This window comes from Bos taurus, chromosome X, assembly GCF_002263795.3.
Source record: "Bos taurus isolate L1 Dominette 01449 registration number 42190680 breed Hereford chromosome X, ARS-UCD2.0, whole genome shotgun sequence".
NCBI lineage: Eukaryota > Metazoa > Chordata > Mammalia > Artiodactyla > Bovidae > Bos > Bos taurus.
In genome coordinates, this window is record NC_037357.1 from 129,672,984 (window position 1) to 129,691,029 (window position 18,046).

The following is an 18,046-nucleotide window of genomic DNA, read 5'->3' on the forward strand; positions in this document are numbered from 1 at the left end:
TTCTGGACACGGTGCTACCTTGGTTCCACATCCACCCAGCTCTTTCGCTGTAGCTTTTAAAGGGAACTGGCCAAGTGTCCCTGGTAACTGGTGCTTCCAGTCTTATATGATGACTTGCTGATCATTGCAGAGGAGTGTATACAATGACTGGGCAAGAATAAGGTCTTCATGCTCCCAGAGTTCTCAAGTTTAAAGGGTTCCCATCAGCTTTTTCCCTACCCTGACAGACTCACCCCATAATTTGCCAAATTCTTCTGCTGAGAATTTTTGAAGCTTCGATGTCTTCAGATTTCATTTTGAATTTGAAAATGTCCAGCTTCCTTCCCACCAGTGTGGGAGGTGGGTAAAGGGAGGTGATGTGTCTTTCCATTGGAAATTGCTGTCCTTCGGAGCAGCTGCATTTATAACTGAGAGAGGGATGGTTCGAGGGAAGAATGGGAGGAAGAGGAAATGGGTAGATTGAACCCAGGAGGCCTTTCTGGAGGAGGGGGCTTTCAGCTGTGCCTTCCGGGAAAAGGGGAAGAGCTGGGGAGGCAGTGTGGGAGGGATTTTGGCAGATAATGCAGAGAAAAATCCCCCTCAGAGCACCCCCGACCCACCCAGCTTTGAGGTTGAGCTACCATCTCCCCCTGGGTAAGAGGACATCCTTGCCCCAGGGGTCTCTAGCTAGCAGAGAAGGGATGGCTCCATTGATCCCACAAATGCGATCTCAATAGTTGCAGGTCAGCAGTTACCAGAAGGGCTTGGGAGACCTGCCCGTGTTCATATTGGCTGGTCCATGCTTAGCGGACGAGTTAATTGGGGGCCCTCCCAGGGAGAGCCCATTGATGGTACGCCACTCTTAATGAGGAGACTCAGCTCCCCACGGGATGTGATAATTAATCAGGAAGCATATTGTTAGGGGATCAGCTGCCTTGTCTCCTCATGTATGCCTTGTGTACACAGGAAAAAGGAGAAACTTGCCCTTTTTCCATTGAAACTGGTTGAAAAGCTCATCATCTCGTCCTTGTGTATGGTTTGGCTTTCAGCGTGGTTCCAGGGTGTTGGGGTCCGTTTCTGTCCGGCATGATGAGAACCCCAGTGGGGATATTATTTATCTTTCTCGTTCAACTTCTGGTTGCAGATCTCCTGAAGTTTCAGCCCCATTCAGGACCCCAAACCATCTGCACTCAGAGCACACTGTTTTTCTGACTGAGACCAATCCCATCATACCTTCCCATCATTATGGATGACATCCTAGAAGAAGGGGCCAATGATCCCTCACTCCTAAGGCTGTGATGTGAACTATAAAAAGCAAGTAACAAATGGACCCTTCTCAGGGCCTTACGGGGGTGTCTTTGTAACCTCCCTGTCACCACTACCACCTCTTCTAAGACGAAATGCCTTCAATCTTAGAGAAACTATTCCCTCCACTTCCTCTTTGCTTACTCCCACGTCAGAGGGAGCAGTGTTCCATCCTCCTCTGCCTCTCCTGTGACCTCCATCCGTTGTTTCTCCACCTTCACTTGATTCTCCTTAAGTCTCTTTCAACCCCCTATCTTCTTTTCAGCCTTCGGGGACTCTCTTCCTCAGGGTGTTTCTCCCCCTTCATCTGCCTGCATCTTTCTCTCACCCTCCCCTCATGTTTCTTCAGAGAGCAGGCTGCCCCTGCTTCCTCTTCTTCATTCCATCGGACTGTTGTCTAAAGTGGGTGGGGGGTGGGGAGAGCCAGTGTCGGGGGAGCTGAACCCTTAACCTCTGGGATCTGGTGCTGGGTCCTGGGAGTGTCGTACTTGAGGTGAATTGTAGGTCACCCTGGTGGTGTCAGAGAATTCCTTGGTGGTGTGGGGAAGTCCACCCCCATCTCTCCCCACCCCACACACACACACAGATTGGTGACCAGAATGGTTAGAGACAAAGTAAGCCTGGAAAGACCATTCTTAACGGAATAGATCATAGAAGAACAATCAAAATGGTCTTAACAAGTGGAATACTGAACCCAGAGAAATAAACCTGGGCGCACAGCCCTATTACAAGATTACAATTTCAGCTGGACCACAAGAGCCTTGCATCTTGAGTTATAGTTGTGCTCAGACTTGGGAATTGCCATCTTCCCACCAAAACCCTTCTCATGGAAGTTTCTCGGGCTGTGTGGTGGCAAAGGGCCCACTCTGCTTGCCCCTTGGCTTCTTCCTTGCTCCTCCTGTACTATTCAACTCTGTCTGACACTGTTAGCTTGATGCCCTTCATGGGACCTTTTTCTCATCCCATTGTCCCACTTTGGCCTTATTCCCTGGCTTTTCTGATTTTTTCCTTCTTGGGCTCTTTGACCTCCCTTTCAAGTGTTTCCTTAACCTTTATATTTAAAAGTCAGTGTTCCTTAAAATTCAAATCTCAGTGTCGCTGGACTTTCTAATCTCCCCCTAGTCATTTGTTTGCTGTTCATTTAAAGTATGTTCTTTGAAGACCTACAGTTGAGGACTGTTCTAGGAGCCGGTGATACAACAGAGGACAAAGAAACAAAAATGTCTGTCCATAAAGGGCTTATATTCTAAGGGAAGAGAGGCAATAAATGGATGAGTGAACAGCTAGATCAGTGGTGGATTGTGGTTAAAGTCACAGTGAACAACCAAGGTTAAGAGACTGAGCCTGTCAGGGCTCCTCTTTGAGGCAAGAGAGTCAGGGAGGGTCCCCTGTGAAGGTACATTTGAGCACAGATGGACTTTGTGCATTCCCAAGGGTCCCTCTAGACCACAGCCTCCTAGATCCTCGTCTCTGGGAGCCCCCAGTCCACCAAAGCCACGTTCCCGATTGCCTCCTGGACAGCTTCCGCAGGCCATCTGGGGACCCCTGAAACCACAGACTGAGCTCTCATGCCAAACCTCTGCCTCCTCCTTTGTTTCCCCATTTGGTTCACAGCACTGCCAGCTCTTCACTCCCCCAAGCTAGAGACTCCAGACTTCCCTTCCCACCTTCTCCTTTTCTACTCCCCTGATCCAATCAGGCGTCATCAGGGTCCTTGCCTTCCTCCTCATGCCCTCATTCACACGCCCCTTCTCTCACCTGTACTCCCTCAGGATACTCCAAATGAGTTTGGCAGCCTCTAGGTTTGCCCTGTGCCATGCTGTCTTTCCCATTACCAACAGGACGACCTTCGGAATTCATGAGTTAGATCTGCTCTCAAGCCTTCCATCTCTACCTACCCACTGCCTCCAGGATTAGCAGGTGTTCAACCTCCCTGGATCCCACTCTGCTGGTTCAGCTGCCTCATTTCCCTCCCCACTCCCACACCCTATGCTCTGGCCCCTCTGTCAAGAAAATCATCTCCCCAACACTTTGAAAATACCCTTTCTCCTTTTGTATGCTTTTCAGAATTTCCTGGACTGATCTATCCCTGCCCCCGCCCCACCCCCTGCTTCCCTGCTCTTAGTCTTTTGCTCACCTACCTTGCAGGCTGGGAATCCCTGGTGGCTCATATGGTAAAGAATCCGCCTGCAATATAGGAGACCCAGGTTTGATCCCTTGGTCAGGATGATACCCTGGAGGAGGGCATGGTAACCCACTCCAGTAGTCTTGCCTGGAGAATCCCATGGATAGAGGAGCCTGGCAGGCTACAGTCCATGGGGTCGCAGAGTCGGACACAACTGAGCAACTAACACAACAACTCTGTAGGTTTTTAACCTTAGTGCAGTAGCCAACTCTGTTCTGTGAAGCTTTTCCCCATTCTCTTCCCCCACCTTGCCCTCCTCTCCTTTGTTGGGATACCATAGTGCTTGTATCAGATTGGACTCCCCTGGTTTAGAAGGGTTCTCTGAATTCCATTAGCCTGCATTGTACCTGGTTGAACCATAAGAAACTCCTGTTCTTTTAGTCAATATCAGGAAGCTTGTATGGTTCAATCTACTGTATCCAGTTTATGTCAATACTTGTTATTCCTGTTTGGGCTTTGCTTTCAGAAATATTCATACCTTCCACCAGAATGCTTTAAAACAAGGGGCTCAGAATAATTTTCAGCTCTCAGAGATATTTTGCATCCTGTTCATTCTACATAGTCCATTTTTCTGGCCAGAAATGGATGTGAACTTCAGAAAAGTTCTCAGTGTATACTCCGCTTTCTTTCTGGCTATGAACAACTTTCCTGTCAAGTTTCTTCTGATTCACAAAATTCTTCTGGTTTGTCACAAACACCAGTGAGGATTTGAGGATGCTTAGAAAGTGATGCAATGGTAACTTCTAGAATTGTCATACTCATTTTCTCATGAAAAGAAAATGACAAAGTTTTGAACAAGGCAAAAGCAACGCATAGTCTATTTATAGTTTTTCAAGGTGAAAAAGAGATCAGACTGTCAACTGGAGAGTTTGTAAATATTTTGTCCAATGGCTATGATTTCCGTGACTCTGATACACAACTAGAGTGGCCCCTAAATTTAGAATGTCTTTTATATTCTGCCTGCCCACTTCCACCAACATTTTCAAATGCTCTTCTTAAGTAATAACCCCCCCAAATTATTCTGCCATTTCTATAATTGAATGATTTTGCTTTTGATTGAGTGATTGCACTTTTTAAATAAAACCCAATAATGTAGCTAATCACAGTTGTGCCCTTTTGTGCTGAATTGAATTTTGTTTGGGTATTAATTCTCTCTTGAACTGCTGAGGGAGAACAAGCCTGTCATGAAAGAACATTCGGCATCTTCCCCTCTGAATACACCTAAGCCATTTTTGAAAAATGTTTGCAGACCATCCTATGTGGACACATCATCACGTTTTCCTTTGTGGGTTAGTTACATCACATCCGTGTTTCTTTTTGCAAGTCTGAAATCTTAGGCTGCCATGCTTCTCAATCCTTCCACCATGAGACAATAAAGTTGTCTGGGGCCGGAATTCAAGGGACTGGCTAGTTGACTGTGGGCATGGTCTCCTAAGACAAGGCTGAAAGTGGAAAATGAGATGTACAAAATGAAAAAATGTTGAAACAAGCTAAACTGGTTTTTAAAATCTTTTCTGGTTCAACTGGCCCGGAGGCATTGAATGTAGAAGTCTTCAGGGATTATCTCACATGAATGCATTAAAAGCTCAGGTTGTTAGAAGATTTTGATTCAGGATCTTATACCTTTTTTTGTTTTCAACAAACAGAGCAACAGACCTTCAAAACTTGGGAGAGGACTTTTTAGGAGATGGTGGCCTCCTCCTTGTCTTTATGTCTGCTTCTGAGATGTGTTCACCCCCAAACAACTAGCAGACTGTCTGAATCAGGAAACCCATCACCCTGTACTTATCGGTGGTCATGAATGTATTTAACTCAAGTTTCTAGAATTTTTTTTTAATTGAAGTACAACTGACATACAATATTATGTTAATTTTAGGTATACAGCATAGTGATTCAGTGTTTGCATACATGGCAAAATGCTCACCATGATATGTCTAGTTGCTGTCTGTCACCTTACAAAGTTAATACAATATTAATGACTGTATTTCCCATACTGTACATTACATCCCCACAAGTCACTCATTATTATAACTGAAAATGTTTACATCCTAATCTCCTTCACCCATTTCTCCCTCCTCCCCAAACCCTCTCCCCTCTGGAAGCCACCAGTCTTGTCTCTGTGAGTCTGGATTTTGCTTATTTGGTTTGGTTTGTTTGTTGGATTCCACATATAAGAGAAATCAGATGGTACAGTATCTGTCTTTCTCAGTCTGACTCACTTCACTTAGCGTCCATGGATGGACCTTGAGGGTGTTACACTGAATTTCTCTAAATCTTTTGAATAGGAGCAGTGAAGGTGAGCAGGTCAAACAAATGTTTAAATATGGTGGAGAAATTAGTGATGTTTGGAACCATATAGCTTATAACTCTGATATATATGCTTAGATGGGTTGAGAACATTGGTTCAATAGTATCTGAGGATGCAAGGAGACTTGTGAGAGCAGTAGTCACAATCATTGTTTTTAAAATAGCCTTTCTGCTGAACAATTAGAACGTTCTTGAAAACAGTCTTTTGACTCCAAATGTGGGATTCTAAGGACTAAGGCTCCATACAGAAATAACCAGATCAAGAAGAAAAACCACTCTAGTTTGATTTTTTAACCAAGGAGTCAGCAAACTGTCAGCTAGATATACTTGTAGCATATTATGTTCCTTTTAAAATAAAGATGGATACTTTTTTATGAAATAGGTTTCAGCTGAAGTTTCTTACTATCTCATATGTTAGCTATAGATAAGGAAAAGGGTTCTGGGGCTGAATTGCTATACTGCTGTTGTTAAATCGGTGTTTAGGCCCTCCTCCTCCTTCTGTCCTTTTTCTCCCCTCTTTGATATGTTCAGGTCAATCTAGCTAGCTTGCTAGAGGTTGTGTGAAAGACACATTTTAAAAAATTGGAAGTGTGGTTGATTTACAGTGTTGTTAATAGTTTCAGGTGTATAGGACAGAGATTCAGAAGATATTCATATATGCATATCTGTCCTTTTTCTGATTCCTTTCCATTGTAGATACTTACAAGATATTGAGTATAGTTCCATGTGCTAGCAAGTAAGGCCTTGTTGTTTATCTATTTCATACATGGTAGTGTGTATAATCTCAAACTCCTAATTTACCCCTTCCCTCCCCTTTTGCCTTTGGTAACATTAAGTTTGCTTTCTTCCGTCAGTCCATGGGTCTCCTTTTGTACATGGTAACTGGTATCATTTTTGTTTGATTTTTACATTCCACATATAAGTGATGTCATATGGCATTTTGTCTTTTTCTGGAAAAACACATATTAAAGGAAGAAAAAGAAAACGGAGACCCTGGGCAAATCTTTTACCTGGATCCTAGGGTCTAGGGTCAAGGGTAAAGGAAATAAAACAAACTGATGCTGTGTCCAGGGGTCCCAGGGGAAGGTGAGAGTTCCCTTGTGGGAAGAAATGAGGCTTTCTGCAGAAACACACAGGGGCCGGCGGCGGAGCGCCGAGTCACGTGGTGGGAGGGGGCTCTCTTCTCTCTCACAGCCCCTGCTCTGATGTCACAAATCTATTCTTTCCTGGGAGAATTAATTAGCATTCGTCGGGTGCAGTTGGCGAGGAGGAAGGAGGGAGCTGGAGCGCGCGTGTAGGCAGGCGAGCCAGAGGCGCAGCGCGGTCTGTGGGGCGCGGGGGGTGCCCCCCCGGGAGCCGCATCGGGGACTTGGGCAGCGGCGAGCAGGGGTGTTGGTGTTATAACCGGGATCCTCCGTGACGTATGGCTGCCGGCCCCTTGGCAGCTGTCTTTCTGGACCAGTAGGCGGAGGGGGATTGACGCCGCCGGAGACTTTTGCATCTTGGAAGGGACTGTAATCTTCTGGAGTGAAGAACCGAAGCTCTCCATCACCCGGGTGTAAATAAGAGCCGGAGGGGAGAGCAAAAGAAAAGGAAGAGGAGGGGGAGACGTGGGTGTCGGGGGCGGGGGAGCGGGCAAAGCATTTTTGGTGGATGGTATGAAGCCAGCCATGGAAACTGCAGCGGAGGAGAATACTGAACAGAGCCGAGAAAGAAAAGGTACCCTGGGCTCTGAGAAGAGCCCGTGTAAAGCTTTTCACTGCGGGGGGAGTGGCTAGAAAGGGGCAGCTGGATTTGTGTCTCTGAAACTATCCGGATGGCCTGGTCTGGCTCTTAGGGTGGTTTTCTCCTAGAGGCTGGTGTTAAATGAATAGAGAGCAGCCTCTTTTGAGTGCATCACTCGTCCAAATCTTTCTCCCAAACGTGGTATTGCACGGAAGGAGGTCCACAATCTGTCACCTTGGGAAGCTGGGTTGGGGAAATTGTCTGTTTTAATTACTATAATGAGCCCTAACTGAGATCCTAGGCTCGGCAAGTTATATTCCGGGGACATGGAATGCATTGTCTGTTAGTAATGCAGAGGGGAAACGGGAGGGACACGCGTATCAAAATACGCTTTGGTTCTGCTGATGCTGTACTGATTTTGGACATGCTCTAATTTTTGTATTTAATACGATTTCTATTTCTGTGTATCAGACCCTAACTCTGATGTGTAATAACCATTTACAGTTGGAGCTTGAGAGAGAAAACATCAGCTCTGTGGGCTAGTACTGATGGAAGACGGTTGCGGGGTGGTGGTGGTGGTGGGGGGGGGGCGTGGGTGGGTGGGGAGGTTAGTCTTTTGCTGTTTCTGACTTGGAGATCTCCAACAGGAAAATCCACACAGGTCCTGTTCTTCAAAGGGCATCTGAGAACACATCCCAATCTTGACTTTTGCGAGAAGTCAGTGTTTTGCGGTAGGAAGATGGCAGAAAATAGAGGCTAACATTAATCTCTCTTTTCCTAGATAATGACTGGTTTAGGTTCACTACCTCACAGAATCAGCTCAGGCCCTGTGAGGTGAAGAGCATCTCACTGCATTGTAATTTCCTCCTTCACCCAAAGTTACTGTCCTAAAGGCACCAGAACACGTTCGGTACCTGCAGTGGCTCTTATAGCAAAAGCTCCCCATGCTAGGGTTGTTTCTCCTGACCCTGACATCCACTAATAGTCACTAAACAATAGTCAGTCTCCCGGATAGAGATACAGGTACATTTTACATAAGCCTATGTAGGTTGATCCGTCTGAAATTCCTGATAGTCAACCATTTTGCATCTGCAAAAACAGCAATTTCGAGAATTTCACTGTGCTAGCATGCTTGGGTAGAACAGTCCTTGAATAACATTCTCCCCTAAACTGAGCAATTTCACTTTTTAAATTAATTGCTTTTCAAAGTATGATAAAATATGCAGAGAACAAAATGTGCCTTTTGAACCATTCTTAGATGGATAATTCGGTGGAATTAAGTACATAGCATTTAGATTTCTGCAATTGATAGTTGAGCTTAATTGCTGCGGCAAACCTACTGCCCCCCCCAAACAACAGCAAAAGCCAGCCCCCATATCCCCCTGCCTTTTCTTATATGTATACATTTGTTCATTTATATGAATGACCAAATAGCAGTAAGAGAAGCTTGCGGGAATATTTGTAAAGCTGAGGAACTGAGATAAAAGTTGAAAGATTGATTTCCATGACAAATAGAGACAAAGCTTGGGAGATGTAATCACGCAATAACAGCATTGTTGTGAAGAAGCCAATCACAGTTGTAGCAATCTTCCCCCAAATAGATGCTTAGAACACACTTTGTATTAATATGCAGCTGAAAGCACTTTTGGTCTCCACAGAAGCAAGAACAGGGCATAAAACCAATGTAGAATCCTTACTACCTAACTCTGGTTCTCACCATTGTTTATCTTCTGGAGTGCTATTAATTCATATCCATTAAATATTTATTATTTAATACCAAAAATCTACAGCTGCTACTCCATCCCTGGCAGTCTGTATATGAAAACTCATTAGTGAGGGTTCCAGAGACAAAATTAGAAGCAAAAGATAATTTCTGGAGGAACTTTAAAAATTACCAAAATGGATAAACACTAGCTGTTGAGTAGTCCAGATGTACCAAGTTACTGCAAGACACGGTCACACGTATAGCTTATACTCGAGTAAGAACATGGGCCCGGGATTGGATTTTGAGCACAGCAACAGGGGTCGCGCTTGCCCTTAACCCACCAGGAGTGTTGATCTGGACGGCAGCCTGCCTGCTGAGCTTGGTTTAAATGAACAAGTTCATCTGCCAGCCAGGCAGGGTCAAAGCTTCCACGAGTGTGTCTTTGTAGTGTGCCCAGTTTGCTCTCCCATCGTAGTCCAAGGCACATACAGAGGCATAAAATGATAAACATGTTTGGACATGCTCGCCACTCCAGGATTCCTTCAGACTTAATTTTAAATTTATAAAATCAGTGTTCACTTAAATTAATATTTACAAGTTTGACACAGAGAATGCATTATATAATTCTTGAGCAGGTGGATCTGGGGGGATGGGGTGGTTTCCTTTAAGCCTGTCACCAAAGGATTTATTTTAGTAAATTGAATCCTCTACATTTTGTCACTTCCCACAGAGCGTTTTATGCACATGTATTTTTCCCCCTCTATTCTTCCTTTCCCAGTTGTTTTCATTGTCGGTGGTACGGGCGATACTTATCTGAATTTGGAGTATTATTGCCCAGTGGCTAAAACCCAGTAGCTTGTGGATTAATGGCTTTAGATAATTATTAATAATGTTTACTAAGAATACAAGTTATTATAAACTGATCTCAGCTTTTCCAGACAGTCTCACTTCTCAGAGTTTTAGCAGGACAAAGAAAGCTGTTTCTTTAAACTCAATCAGAATGACTTTGTTCCTGTTGTAAACAAAGATAATCCAAGTCCTTAAAAAAAAAAAAAAAAAGCGTATGTGTTTTGAAACAGTCTCCTAGCTTTTGTCATGGAACCCTACTGGATGCTTAAAATTCACAAGAAGTAATTTAGCCTTTATTCAGGAATTTTTACAGAAAGCAAGAGGTTTTCTCAGAAGGATGTAAACAAAAAAAGCCAAATTATTACCAATGACAGTTTTTAAATCGGAAGCATTAAATTAAATCAAAGTGTTGGGGATTCAGTAAGCAGATTCACTGAAATAGAATAAGTGGAGGAAATGAAGACAGAATAAAAGCAACTAGATCATGAGACTCGATAATAAAGAGATGAGAGTGAGGTTTCTATTTATTTCTGTGGAGTATTACTTGATGTCAATTCATTTGTGAAAAACCAATGCATCTAGACTCACTGGGAGGGTGTAATCTAGGCGCAGAAAAAACAATGGAATCACTTGCTCTATTGGATGGGAAAAAAACCCTAAGTATCTGTTAGGAAAATTATTTTTATTACATGTAGGAAATTGGAGTCTACTGAAGCAATTGTAGTCAGGCTAGTTAAGCTCCTGTGAATCATTGCTCAACTACATTTCAGAACTCCAGGTGTCAAATTAAATTTCTAAGCACGTAAAAAGAAAAATGTAGAAAATCAGGAATAATGTGTAATTTAAAATGAATTGCAGGCCATAGTCAACATAAGAAATGAATGTGAATGGTTGATATAATTAGAAAATGAACACATCCATTTAAATCTTTTTAATCAAATAGGTATAATTTCTTAGGTTTTTATTTTTTTTTAAAAATTGAGTGAAAGACGTGCACTTCTGGCCAAAAAAAAATTTATTTGTATTGTTTTTGTTTAGGAAGGAAAGCACTTCTCTAGAATATCTGACCTGTAGGCTAAAAACCCAGAGGGACACATTTAGCACATTACACTCATCCTGGTGATCTGGGAGTTATTTGATGTTGAGATTTTTATTGACATTTTCTGACTTGATTACGTACATATGATACGGAGAAAGTTGTAGATGCAGTTTTTTCCTATAAGGATCTTCCAAGGAGGACATTTGAAGGGAGTGTATCTGGGGATGAGACTGTAGAGAAAAGCAGGGCCGGCCAGACGGTGCTGGACATATGTGGCAGGTATGATACAGCTTGCTTTTATTTTTTTTAGAAAATTTAAATGTGGAGAAGATCTCAGCAAGCCAGTTGGTACCTCTCTTCCTTTGATACGATCATTTCCTGTCAAAGATTTGGCCTTGCTCATTCATTAGACAAAGAATTTGGACTCCTTTCTGGAGACGGAGATTTACCTTCCTTGGAAGTGAGCGGAAATCCTGAATTCCGATTGTAATGTTAAAAAACATCGTCTCTCCCTGTTATCTGGGAGTACATGCCAATGTAAACAGTCTTCATAACATGACTTATTAGCTTCGCTGTATCTGGGAACACATGACGTAACCAGTGTCCCCATGACATACGTTTCCCCTCACTGGGACTGGTGATCAATCGGCCTGTTCTGAGATACTCCCTTGTTTCTCCTTGAGACCCAGTGTCCATCCATGTGAGATGGTTGGCCAGGAATAGGATGGCTGTGGGGTGGAGAAAGAAGGTGGCTTTTAAGAGAGGGAAGCCAGACTCCCACCTTCACAAATGTACCTGGTTGTGCATTCTTTGGTTCATTTCTTTATTCATTTAATAATGCTCATCTCGGAAGCATCACCCTTCTTCTGCCCTGTCAGCTCATGTCATAGGAGCAGAAGGTGCCAACTCATCATAGGAACCAATCTGTAGAGTATAATCGTGCTTTTTACAGTACTCTTGCTGATTGGTGGCAGATTAAATCTCAGAGGATGATGTCCAAGAGGAGAATTTTGATCCTTGGCCAGCCCAGAGAAAGTATAATAGAGAAAATAAAATATTTTCCTATTTTGTAGACTCATTTGATGAATTGCATTAATTTTTTTTTTTTTTTTTTGTATTTCACGCCTGACTGACTGTCTTTGAGATCAGGGATCAGTGCACTTGATCTGTAATGGGCCCGAGAGTAAATATTTAGGCCCAGTGGGCCATGTAGTGTTGTAACTACTCAACGCTTCCAGGTAGTGTGAAACAGCCACAGATAGTGGATAAGCGCATAGGTGTGGCTGTGTTGCAGTAAAACTTCATTTGCAAAACCAGGTGGCCATCACTGGCTGACCCCTTCTATATCCTGTAGTGTTGTTAGAGCGTCCTTTAATATTTTAAACTCTGCTTGAGAATGGAGGATGACAGACATAGCTTTCAGAGACCTGGCCCACTGAGTATGGTTTATTTATTTATTTTTATTTAGGAAGCTTACTCTTTGTTATTTAGTTGCTTCCAGTGATAATTTCCTAGATGGCAGAAAGCACACCAGCCTGCAGTTTAGTTATATAGCCTCATCCCTAAATCACAGCATCTGAGTCAATGGGGGGAAAGTGTCCACAGCATTATTTTTATTTTCTTTCGTCAACTCCCCCCCCCCCCATCGTTTGTGTCGTGCCCATCTTTGGCGATGACCACTCAGTTCTCTGTCTCACCTCAGCCTCAACCATAAATAGTATGCAGTTGGCCAAGAAGTTCATTGGGATTTTTCGGTTCCCTCTTATGGAAAAACGCAATCAAACTTCTTGACCAAGACCATTTCCGAGATGTCATAGTATTCTGTGCTTCCTCGAGAATATCCAGAGGTCTCCTGCCCATGTCTCCCTCCTACTCTCTAAGGGGAGCATTTGCAGTCTTCCCACTGAAGAGCAGAAGCTGAAATCTTCCTGCATCTGAACGTTTTCCCCACTTCTTGGCAGTTGGCAGTCCAGAAAGGATGCCATTTTAAAACACTCCCCAAGCTGAGGTGTCCCCTCATGATCACGTGACTCCTTTTTAGATTTTGGGCCCCTGTTCTTTTAAACAAAACATATCCTATGTTCTTTAAAATTTTATAATTTGATGCTTACTGTCTTTAAGTTTGGCTCAGAGATACAAAATAGAGGGTTTTCTTTCCCTCCATATGGAAAGATGAATTGTTGTCCAGAGGCCTTGTCACGCACTTACTGACCCTGTCTCCACACCTACAGGAGGAGGAAGAATGCTGAACTGAGTGTCTTGGGCATAGCCACCAGGCTTTACTCAGAAAACACGTTAGCGTTGGGCAGTGCATGGTTTTTCACTGTCATTGCCAAGCAGCTTGTGCCCATATGAGGGGATGAGGGCAGAGAAGGGATGGGCTGTTGACAGACATTTCCTGAATTGCCTACCCTGCCTTGGGTGAGGTTAGTGTGGTTGGGGGTCGGGGTAAGGGTGGGGACCTGGAGACCCGTTGCTTGATCCACAAGGTCCCAGGATATTCTCTTGCATGCAGCCAACTATTTATCTGGCAGACATAGATTGGGCACCTGCTGTGTATTGGACTTGGAGAGAGAAATTTTTTGAAAGGAGGGTGAAAACTTTTCAGATAGAAGTGATTGAGCTACAGAGGGCTTATAGCCACTTTAACCAGGAGTATGACTTGGTCTCCTGGTTCTTTCCATTGGCCCCAGTGGGTTGCCCTGCTTTTGGAGAATATAGCACAACCCACGGTGTGAGAGAAACTCCCCTGAAGAGTAAACCAAAACTCTAAATGCAGGAAAGGCTGAGAGTTCAGAACTTTTAAGAACCCTGAAATAGCATCAGGAGCTTGGGATCTGAAACACGTCTTGATGCACAGAAGCACAGTTTACCTCCAGACAGACCTCAGTAAAAGAGTAGAGACAGTGACAGCACAGGCCACAGTTGGATAACCTGCCCTCTGGAGTCATATCACCCACATTTACGCACAGGCTCCTCCCTCCAGCTGTGTGGTCATGGGCAAATAACTTAACTCTCAGTTGCCCCTAGGTTCTTCATTTGTAAAGCTAGAGTAGTAAGAGTACCTCCTTCATAGGATGGTTGTGACAAATACCTTGATCTCAAATGATTGAGGTCATGGTAACAGTGAGACTGTTTTTAATCTTATGTATTGGCATATCCCAAATGTTCTAAGCTGTGATTGCTTAGGAAGGTATCTGATTTAAACCTAATGCATGTGTAGAGGCCATCTAAAATTCACAGCTAAGGCAGACCCATCTCCTCTGACCCTAAACAGGGTCCTGAAATAAATTGCTTGAGGAAATCAGATCCCTGTGATTCCAGGTGGGAAACTTTGAAGTGTGTCCAATATTCTATTGGAGATCAAAGAAGCCCAACTAAAGAAATTGTGGACTGACTGGCATAACAACCATGGACTGAGCAAAAATTCTTTTTGAAAGGACTGTCTTGAAACTTAGGACTCAAACTTTGGAAAGACTAAAGTGATTGGTAGAATCAGAACATGTGACATTCCTTAAAAATGTATTGACTTAAATAGTTTTGCCTGTGTTACACATAGTTTTTTTAAAAAAAACTTTAACACTTTGCATTAAAAAAAACTTCCTGAGGGAACAGGTGTAACACGCTTTGTGTGGTGCCCAGCACGTTGTAGCACACATCTCCATTTAACAACAGAACCAGCGGCAGTAAAAATACTTTCATTGTGCAGTTCTGATCTTGTCCTCACATCCTTTTCCCCCCCTCTCAAATGCCTTTAACTCTCTTTAATGTCTCTAAAAAACATTACTTTATCATGAAACCAAAGAGATTTGCCCTAAAACACCACCTAGAACCGTAGGTCTCCACTTCCCAAGTGGAAATACCACGAGAGTTTTCAGAGACTGTGGAGAGCAGAGTCGGGTTTCATAATGGCTGGGGAGGTGTTCAGTGGATCTGCTCGGGGCATTTGCTCTTTTACCTTACCATGTGATGGTTTGCCTAGTCCTTATCCTCAGTGGTCTAAGATGCCCGATGGGGCATTATAATGTGCTCTTCTGATGGAATAATTCCCCCACATCAATGTCAGCACCATTTGTTTAATCCTTAAATATTTGTGGCACCCCGGAAGCCATAACCCATCATTAGGTTTGATAGGATTCTCAGCTAGAAACTGGCCACAGCGACCTTATGGTCTCTTGGGATTTCAGGGTTGTAATTCAGCTAACAGTTACCAGCATCTGATTCTGTGTCAGGCAAGTTGGTAGATAGTTTTCTGTCCGGTTCCCTAAGAAGTATGAGATATAGTCAGATTACTAGTTGGGACCTACTTGAGTCCCCAGGAGGCCACTTGTCACCTTGTGTGTGAGGAAGCCCTGCTTCAAGCCCAATGCCCACAGCCCTTTCTCTGTCAAGACACTGGGAGATAATTGGAACAAGATTGAATGTGGAAAATTCTAGACTCTGATGTCCTGAGCTTAGATGAGATGACAGAGAATACTGCTGATGTCATTGGGAAAACAGGAGTGTCACCTAAGATTCAGCAGACCATGGGGTTATTGGCTGGAACTAGCTACCATTAGAGCAAGCCTGGGTTCACCTTCACTTATGTAGCTACAATGATGATTGTGCTCTGTGGGTCTGAAAGGGAACTGAACAGAAAGAAAAAATACAATGGTGAGAAGCCAGCTTTTCCTTATCAACAGTATCTGCCCAAAATGAGCATTTGGAGGGGTAAGGAGGATTGGGAGGAGATGGAGAAAATAGAGAAGGAAAATACTGGTGATTCTTTTTTGGTCAACTTAAATTCAAAAATGGAGGAGGAGATGCTAACGTTCTCAGCATATCATGCCGAGTTGATAAGATGGTACTGCAAGGTTGCAGTTCAATAGCGTTTTTTGTGTATTCGTCGTTTCCTTTAATTATATGGTAAAAGAATACATTAAAATGCTGATGTAGAATCTTTGCTGGAGATAGAGACACTGACTCTTTGCCACCTGAAATTGGCAGTGAACAGCAGAGCTGAAATGGAAATTGGCAGGTACCACTGGATGTACCCAGGCTCAAAGAACCACCAGTACCGTCCCGTGCCAACCCTGGGGGACAGGGCTAACCCCTTGAGCAGTCCAGGTAAATACAGCCTCGGGGTGCATTCGCATAGCAACTCAACTGTTATCTTTAATATGATTTGTGATAGCTCTTTTGGTTTGGTGCTGTTTTCTGTTTTGCTTGATGCATTCATTTGTTCACAGGGGCTGGGGTGGAAGTGGCCCTTTAAACATTGTTTTCATCATCTTTCTTTTTCTCTCTTCCTCTCCATTCCACTCCATCTTTCCCCTCTTTTTTCTCCCTCCTCCCTATTTTCTCCCCCTCACCTCTTCTTCTCAAAGGGAGCAAGGTGCAATGAGATGTGCCTTGGAGTTAAGCACGAAATGTCTAATATTTGAACCACCAGTGGGGTGGGGCAGTCATATGTGCCCATCACGGGACCAAGAACTGAACTGGGACATTTGAGGAGCCTGGGCTCTGAGAGTGCTGTCAGTGGCCCCAAACATCTCTCTGGCCACATGGCTCTTCAGCCCTCTGATTTATTAACATCAGTCTGTTACCTTTGAGAAGGAAAACTCAAAGCCCATGAAATGAGGATCATATACTTGGGTACTTGACCCCATCAGGTAGGTCCATGGGGTCCGATCTCTAGTCTCCTTGCTCAGAGGAACACTGGCCTCTCAAAACATCTAAGTGCTGGGTCTGAGTAAACTGTGCATCAGCCCGTCTGGGGACCTGGAAGGGGAGAAACCTGAGCGATATGCACACCCACCCTCCACATCCCTGAAGTCCACACAGAGCTAAGATTCAGTGGTTTTAAATTACTTAAAATGGGAATACAAAGGGATGGTGGTGGGTCAGAGAAACACTCCAGGCTTCAAGTTATTGCTGGAATTCTGTGTGAACCCATAGCATTGTTCATCCGAAATGTCTTCTTACTTCTGCAAGAATAAATCAGAAATGACAGCATAGAACCGAAAAGTCTAGAAAGAGCAATCTAGAGGTACAATGTAAGACCTACACTGAGTTACAAAGTCATAGCACCTGTCATTCACTTAATAATTAAAACTTTTTTCCTTTAAAACCTGAATTGTGGCTTCAGGTTAATTAACATGAAATCTGTGTTTGGATTTAGTTCTATGCGTTGAGTGACATATTCCTTCACTCCATCTCTGGCCACTAGGCGCCAGCTCTGTGTGCCTGTGTAGTGCCGGCTCGAAGAGGTGAGCAAGAAATGCCACCAGACATTTGTTCTCTTGGAGCCTTTGAAGGATGGAAGGTTCTAGAAGCTTGATTTTTTTAAAATTGCCATTAGGCGTGATGTATCCATACAGTGGAATACTGTGTGGCGGTGAGAAGGAATGAAGGACGCATACTGCAACACAGATGGGTCTCAGAAACAGGATGCTGAGTCAAAGATGACACATGAGAGCAAATACTGCAGGGTTCCACTGACATGAAATGGCAAATCCAGAGAGACAGAAAATAGCTGAGTGAGTGCCGGAGGCTGGGGGAGGCAGCGCTGGGGAGTGACTGCTGAGGGTACAAGGATCCTTTATGGAGTGATGGAGATGTTTTCAAATTAGATTGTGGTGATGGTTACACCATGCTGTAAATTGACTCAAAACCACACTGGTCCGTACACTTAAAAAGGTGAATTTTCTATGTAAACTTAGCTCAAAAGCCTCCCCCGCTCCCCACCCTGAAAAGGAAAATATGTATAATTGAATGGCAGAGAGGGAAAGAGAACGGGCAGTACTTGTTAACATGACAAGAAGGTCTCCACATTATCTGTAACGGCTGGGCTAAATTCTTAATTTAGTTAAGAATTCAGAAGAGTTGGGGCTTTTGAAAAGTGATGTGGTGCACATACCGTATGCACTTGCCGTGTCCCCAGCAAGGTCCAGGTGCGCCCCTCAAGTCCAAC

The 18,046-nt window shown here is 43.8% G+C and overlaps 1 protein-coding gene across 6 annotated transcripts in view; it reads left to right on the forward strand.

The window, feature by feature from the left end:
• Positions 1-18,046, forward strand: part of GPM6B (glycoprotein M6B) — a 161,116-nt gene that overhangs the window by 107,516 nt on the left and 35,554 nt on the right. Inside the window, exons 1-2 of one of the 6 annotated variants that reach the window (XM_005228439.4) lie at positions 7,033-7,495; positions 16,081-16,200. The exons of 2 other annotated variants lie outside the window; for them this stretch is intronic. In XM_005228439.4, the coding sequence (XP_005228496.1) occupies positions 7,435-7,495; positions 16,081-16,200 (181 nt within the window). In that variant the 5' untranslated portion in view covers positions 7,033-7,434. 6 annotated transcript variants of the gene reach the window in all.